The 7,312-nt window shown below is 47.4% G+C and overlaps 1 protein-coding gene across 1 annotated transcript in view; it reads left to right on the forward strand.

Moving 5' to 3' along the window:
- The window catches only part of Nlrp5 (NLR family pyrin domain containing 5), a 17,337-nt gene extending 10,706 nt beyond the window's left edge, over positions 1-6,631 (forward strand). The window contains 3 exon segments of the mRNA XM_021219610.1: positions 1,974-2,209; positions 6,509-6,588; positions 6,591-6,631. Coding sequence (XP_021075269.1) covers positions 1,974-2,209; positions 6,509-6,588; positions 6,591-6,631 — 357 coding nt within the window.
- Positions 6,632-7,312: the final 681 nt, after the last annotated feature.

Consider the following 7,312-nt stretch of genomic DNA (forward strand, 5'->3'; position numbering starts at 1 on the left):
TTTTTTTTGGTTTTTTGAGACAGGGTTTCTCTGTATAGCCCTGGCTGTCCTGGAACTCACTTTGTAGACCAGGCTGGCCTCGAACTCACAGAAATCCGCCTGGCTCTGCCTCCCGAGTGCTGGGATTAAAGGCGTATGCCACCACGCCCGGCTTGTCTTTGTTTTCTTGTAGCAGAAAATGTTTCTTTCAAATATAATGGAGCTGTATTCCCTAACTATCCTCGACTGACCAATCCAATGAAGCTGTCATTCCTGGTGACACAGGATTTTCTTCCTGGGGTCTTTGTTCTTTCATCAGCCACTCAACTCTGACTTTGGGTTTTCCATGGAACAATGCTTTCCTTCATGTCTACTGTGGATCCAGCTACTGTGGTCTATGCCTGACTGACAAGTGTTATCGAGCACATCACAGGGGACATCCTAACCTCCTGGTGCTTAGCAATACTGCAGTCACTTTCTAGTTGGGGGTGTGTGTGTGTCGGGGAGGGGGTGACCATTCATGTGTGGGGCACCCATCCATGTGAGTAGAGACATGAGCATGCCACACTGAGGACAGCCATGACCACTAAGGCTCACCTTCCAGCTTCTTGAGCCGGGGCTCTCTGTCGTTAGCCACTGCGTATGCCAGACTAGCCAAATCGGCAAGCTCTGGGCTCAAGAGAGAGACTCTGCCTCAGTGCACTCAGGTGGTGGAGATCTGTCGAGGAAGACACCAGCAGCCAACCTTCTAACTTCTAGGCACTCCCACCTGCCATTAGTGTTGCTGGACTCTAGGGATCCTGACACAGGTTAGACAAATGTCTAAGAGGCACTCTACCCACTGCGCCATCCCTCCAGCCTGAGATTTCTGAGAGCAAGATCTTATGTAGCCTCACGAGACTTGTGATCTCATTCGAGGAACGGCTGGCTGTCAAGGACCTACACACACATGCACACATGGACTTGTTAACTCAGATTAACACAAGCTTCTTATTCTGGTTAGGGGCATGGGGTGCTTCTTCTTGTGCATTCCCTTTGAACAGTTAGCCCACTAATAACTTCTTGTGAGTAAAAACATATGATATGAGGCAGCTGGTCAAGGAACTCGCAGCCAAGCTTGATGACCTGAGTTCAGTCCCCCAGCCCAGATGATGGAAGGAGAGAGCTGGGTCTCACAAGTGGTCCTGTGGCGTGTCCTCGGTGATGCACATACCTTCATTTGGAGACAGGGATGTGTGTTCTACTTGTCTGCATAAACCAGGAAGTCTGTTGAAGAAGATAAGCTTAGCTGCATGGAGTTGCGCTTACTTGTAACGACGGTATTCAGGAAACTGAGGTAGGAATCCTAGGTTATAGGGGCTGGCAAGATGGCAAGATGGCTCAGCAGGTAAAGGCACTTGCTGCCGAGCTTGACAGTCTGAATGCGATCCCTCTGACTGCACGGTGGATGGAGAGAACCAACTTGAACCAATTATCCTCTGACCTCCCTTCATGCATAAGTACAGTCGCACATATATACAATAAAATAAAATATAATTTAATATTTTCATCCTATTAAAAATACAGGAGGACTAGAGGGTCAGAGGGTGTGTGCCTGCATGTGCCTGTGCCTATGCCTGTGCCTGTGCCTGCACCTGCGCCTGCGCCCGCACAGCATGCATATGGGTGGCAAAGAAGGTAGGAGTCAGTTATTTTCTTCCACCATGTAGTTCCCAGAGAATTCTCAGGCTTGACAGCAAGCACTCTTAACCTGCTAAGCCATCTCACCAGCCTGGTCAGAGTTCAAGACTCTTCCAGTATGCCTAAGGCTAGTAACTATCCCAGTAACTACCANCTTCTTTAATCACCCTCCACTTAAGGCTGACAGCAATGGGCAATATAAATAGGCACCCCATCCTACAGAGGGGTAAACTGAGGCCTAAAGGAGTCTCTTATTCGAGGCCATGGGAAAGAACAGGTGATCTTTCTCTTCCATTTGTATCCACNGACTGAATCACTGCAACATTGTAGATGATGCTTACAGCTTCCTGGCTTTGATACTTACAAACAACACAAAGCTGACACACCTGAGCCTGACCATGAACCCCATAGGGGATGGTGCAATGAAGCTACTGTGTGAAGCTTTTAAGGAGCCCGCTTGTTGCCTTCAAGAACTGGAGTGAGTGAACAATGGGGTTAAGGGTCATCTCTGCTGCCAGGGTTTTGGAGAGCAAGAGATGGATAAGGAGATGTGAGACTCAAAAACCAACTCTAAGGTCATGTGCTCATCTTCCCGGCAGTCACGGTCAGCAGATAAAGTGAGGAGCCGAGTTCACAGAGTGGAAGGAAGGAAGGAATTACTATGAGCAGGAACCCCAAGGCAAAATGATGAGTTCTGAGTCATCCTTGATCCCTAAAATCTGTTCAGGACTTCAGAGATTATTTGGGGGTGTTTTTGAGGGGCGTGCTATTTGAGGTACTCCAGGAGTGGAACCTAGATCCTTGTATATACACTCTACCACTGAGCCGCACGCCCCAGCCCCTCACTGGTACAGTACAGGCAGGTGTTCTGCCACCGAGCCAAACTTCCCAGACCCTCATTTGGGGATTCTAGGCAGGGGCTCTACCACTGAGCCATACCCCCAACCCTAGGGGTTAGGGCCCAAATCTAAATGTAAAGTGGATTTATATTTCATACACGCCTTAAACATAGAGTGTAAAGGTGGTTTCATGCCAAGCTTTAAGTGCAGATGTGTTATGGCCGTGAGCTGTCACATGAAGTCAGAGGTGTTATGGCCGTGAGCTGTCACATGAAGTCAGAGGTGTTATGGCCGTGAGCTGTCACATGAAGTCAGAGGTGTTATGGCCGTGTGCTGTCTCATGAAGTTAGATGTGTTATGGCTGTGAGCTGTCACATGAAGTTAGAGGTGAGAATTTTCCCTTGTGGGCAGCATTGTAATACTAAATTTCATATTCAGGGGTGTCTGGGTATCAAACTCAAGTAAGCAGCCAGGCGTGGTGACGCACGCCTTTAATCCCAGCACTCAGGAGGCAGAGGCAGGAGGACCTCTGTGACTTAAGAGGCCAGCATGATTTCTACATAGTGAGTTCTGGGACAGGTGGGGCTGTACAAATAGACTCCAACCTCCCCCAGAAGGAAATCCAGCTGTTCTGTGTGGTCACTCCACCCTCATTCACCCCATTCTGCCTGAGGCAGAAGCACAAGGTTCCGCCCCTTTGGAAATCCCAGCTTCTGTTGGTTTTATAAAATGAGTTTCTGTGTCCTTTCCTCTCTGTCCTGCATTCTGCCAACAACTTCAGTCCTTGCGTGGTTCTCAGCCTGTACTCAACCTTGGCCCTTCTATAGCTGAGACTCAATTGGTATACAAGTTATTTTTCCAAAGATGCCTCTGTTCAACCACTGCATCTTCTCCCCCAGCGCCATCCCTCTCCCAGGCTAACATAACACCTACCCTGCATCACTCATGAGAAAAGGTTAGAAAGGCCACCTCTTGGGGCTTAAAACTCCAGAGAAGATCCTTTTCTTAGCGTATGTAAAGTCCTGGGCTCCATCTGTAGAACTGTCAAAATAATTTAAAAGGGAATGGAAAATTTAGAGTTGGCATTTAGCATCTACAGACTTTTCAGTTTGGGATGATGGGAGAGTTCTGAAGATGGATGATAGCAGTGGTTGCACTACATGTGTGTAATGCCACTTATGCATCCAAAACTGGTTAAGATGGTTAATTTTGCCAAGTGTTGCGACTCACGCCTACAACTGTAGTCCTTGTATGGCTTAAGATGAGAGGATGACCACAAATCTGGGGCCATCTTTGACTATGTAGTGAGTTCTAGGACAGCATAGGCCTCAGACCCCACCTCAATCAAAACTAGACAAGCTTGTCATGCCTATTAAATATTGAACGTAGCCACCGATGAGTTGCTGTGTTCTGATAACGAGTGCCTCCCACTCATTATTAAATGGGATAGGTCAAGTTGGGGTTGGGAAAATGGCTGGATAACTTGAAAGCATTTGCTGCTCTTACAGGGGAACTGAGTTCAATTCCCAGAGAGCACACTTGGTGGTTCATAACAGCCAACATCCCAGTTCTGGTGTTCTAATACCCTCTCCTGGCCTCTGGCACTGCAAGTGCATAGCAGACATAGGCACATGCAGACACAGACACGTACCCATACATTTTACAATACTAACATTTATGTGCGTATGTGGAGTCAGAACAACTTGCAAAAGTCAGTTTTCTCTTTCCATCATGTTGATTCTGGGGACAAAACTCGGGTTGTCAGGCTTGGCAAACCAAGTATTTTTATCCACTGGGCCGTGTCACATGCCCAAGTATACTTATAATCCAAGAAAGTAATTTGGCTGAAGCGCTGAGCAAGGTGGCGCATGCCTGAAGTCCTGCCTCTAAGAAGCAGAGGCAGGAGGATTGCTGCAAGTTTGAAGTCACACAGCCCTGTATAACAAGATTCTGCTCCAAAAAATAAAAACGTAAGAATTTGGCTGAAGAAGATTGGGTGAGCAGCCCAGGTGAGGCTGCTGGTGGAATGACTCTGGTAAGTTCTCCAGATAATAGCCATGATTTATCCAAAGTGGAATTTTCAGTACATGGATATAAGTGCAAAAGGCCCAGGAGTGACTTACAGGGATGGAGTGTCATTGAAGACGGGCAGGAGGGAATTGGGGAAGGGGGGGGATTCTAGCTGAGTGAGGTTGGCAATCTTTACATAAATACATTACAAGGTACATGCATAAACAAGACCAAAAGGCAGAATGTTGTTTAAAAGAGTCGACTGTAACAGTGAGCCACAAGGCACAGTGGTGAGGATGGGCTTAGCAATTGGTACAGTTCTTCTGTAAAGATGGTTCCTTCTGTAAAGTGCTTTCCACACAAGCCTGAGGACCTGAGTGCTGGTCTCTAGAATCCATATAAAAGCCAGCTGCGGTGGTGCACATACCTGCAGTCCTAGCACTAGAGAGGTGGAGACCAGAAGATGCTGGAGTTTGTAGGTTAGCCAGCCTGCCTAGCCTATCGGCAAGTCCTGGATTGGGTGAATTTGTCTCCAAGTGAAGAGTGATAGGGAAAAGGCACCCAATGCTGGCCTCTGTTCTCCGCCTGCTTGCTCATGAAGACACCCAATGCTGGCCTCTGTTCTCCGCCTGCTTGCTCATGAAGACACCCAATGCTGACCTCTATTCTCCGCCTGCTTGCTCGTGCTTGTTCTCCCTCTCCCCTTTTCCCTCTCTCTCCCCCCCCCCATCTCTCTTTCTCTCCCTATCTTCCTCTCCTTCTCTCTCTCTCCCTCTTTCTCTCCCCTTTCTCTCTCCCTTTCTCTCTCACTCTGGGCCCCTGACACCCCACCTCTTTCACCTGGAACACATCCATACACCACCGCCACCCACACCCACAGTTAGACCTGGATTTTTACCAACTGATATGTTACAGGCAAAATGGGATTTCTCTGCAGCTATTTAAACCCTTTTCCTCAACTGGAATGGGTGGGACTTTGCCTTGCCCTTGCCCATCACCGTGCCTCAAATCTGGGACAAGGCCCAACACAGAGTAGATCCATGTGCATTTAGGACTTACTATTACATGTGTGGATTCTGTGGCTTGCATGCATATGCGTGCCTGGATATGTGAAGGCGGAAGGGTTAACCTGAGAGGTCTCAGAGTAGCTATCCATCTTGGACTTTGCATGGCAGGTTTGTTTTTTGTTTTGTCTGAAACAGGATTTCACTGTGTAGCCCTGACTGCCCTGGCATGGATTAAGCCTGTGTGCAACCAGGCCTGGCCCATCTTGGGTTATATTTTGTTTTTATATTTTAGATATTTTTATTTTATTAGTGTGATTGTTTGCCTGAATGTATGTTTATATACTACTTGTATGCAAAGCCCATGGAGGCCGGCAGATCTTCTGGGGCTAGAATTGCAGGTGGTTATGAGCTGCTGTGTAGGTGCTGGGAATAGAACCCAGGCCCTCCAGAAGGGCAGCCAGTGCTTTTGACCTCTGCCTGTGCTGTCTCTCCAGCCTGGAAGCCTGGCTTTTCAATGTGGTTTTAAAAGCAGTTTCTGATGCTTTCGTGGCAAGTACTTCATAAACCTAGCTTATCTCCCCAGTCCTTTTATTTTGTTAAATAATGTGCTTACTCTTTGAAACGTGTATACATCCATATAACATCTTCTGAGGATATCCACCCTTCTTCCAGATCTTCCCATGATACTCCAATATGTCTCTCTTCCAACTTTATTTTTTTAATTAGTTTAATAACCCACGGCTTCCAACTATAGAAGTTCATAGGCACAGGGGTGTGGTGTCATTCACTGGAGCATGAGAAACCTTTCAGATCTGTAAAGTAATGAAAGTGATTCTCCCTCTTCCATTAGGGTTGGGGCCTTGGAAGTCTCTCCCCCAGCCTTTCTAATCTACGGGAATGGAGTGATATACCACTCTCATTGAGAGATCTCAAAAAGGGTTGTAGTCCTGATATGGCTTCCAGGACATCTAGGTGACATCCCTTTCTTCCCAGCCTGTGGAAGCAGTGGTACTATGCCCGGGTGAGAAGACAGCTGGAGGAAGTGCAGTTTATCAGGCCCCACGTGGTGATTGATATGCTGTTGAGGAAGATGACCGAAACTGGTGGAAAAACTGAAGACATGAGTCCCCTCTCCTTCACGTCTTAGGGCTGCAGTATCTATGAAATGGTTGCCTCACCTCAGAGGATGTAGTGGGAATGAAATAAACACAGAGCATTTAGAAAAGCATCAAGAGGTCACATCGATCAGTGCGGGTGTGGTGTAAGGGCAGAGATGAGATGGGGTGCAGTGACTCAGTTGGTAAAGGGCTTATGCAAGAATGAGCGTTTGAATTTGACACACACAACCCATATAAAAAGCCAGGTGTGGGTATATGCTTGTAATCCCAGTGCTGGGAGATGGAGAAAGAAAATATTCTCACAGAATCAACTGAAGGGAGAAATGGTTCCATGTGCACTGTCACACAGAAGCATGGGGACCCACACACATGTATACATGTGTCTGAAGATATGCATATACACACATAGACACCACACATGAAAAAAGAACTCTTCACCCCTCTGGGCCATCTCCTTGCTGTGCTCCTGTGATGCATGCATGCACTTCCTATAGCTACAGACCTTCATGACACCTAAGACGTGGGTAGCTTCTGCCCATTGTACAGACAAGGGTTTTGAGGCATGGGGTACCAGAGCATTCCCATAGAGTAGATGGAAGAGCCATCACTCAAAGTCAGGAAATCTACTCTGGGTGCCATTGGTATGCCTGGAGCACTAGGGAAGCGTTCAGCCACTTCC

The sequence above is a fragment of the Mus pahari genome, chromosome 19 (genome assembly GCF_900095145.1).
Source record: "Mus pahari chromosome 19, PAHARI_EIJ_v1.1, whole genome shotgun sequence".
NCBI classification, from domain to species: Eukaryota; Metazoa; Chordata; class Mammalia; order Rodentia; family Muridae; genus Mus; species Mus pahari.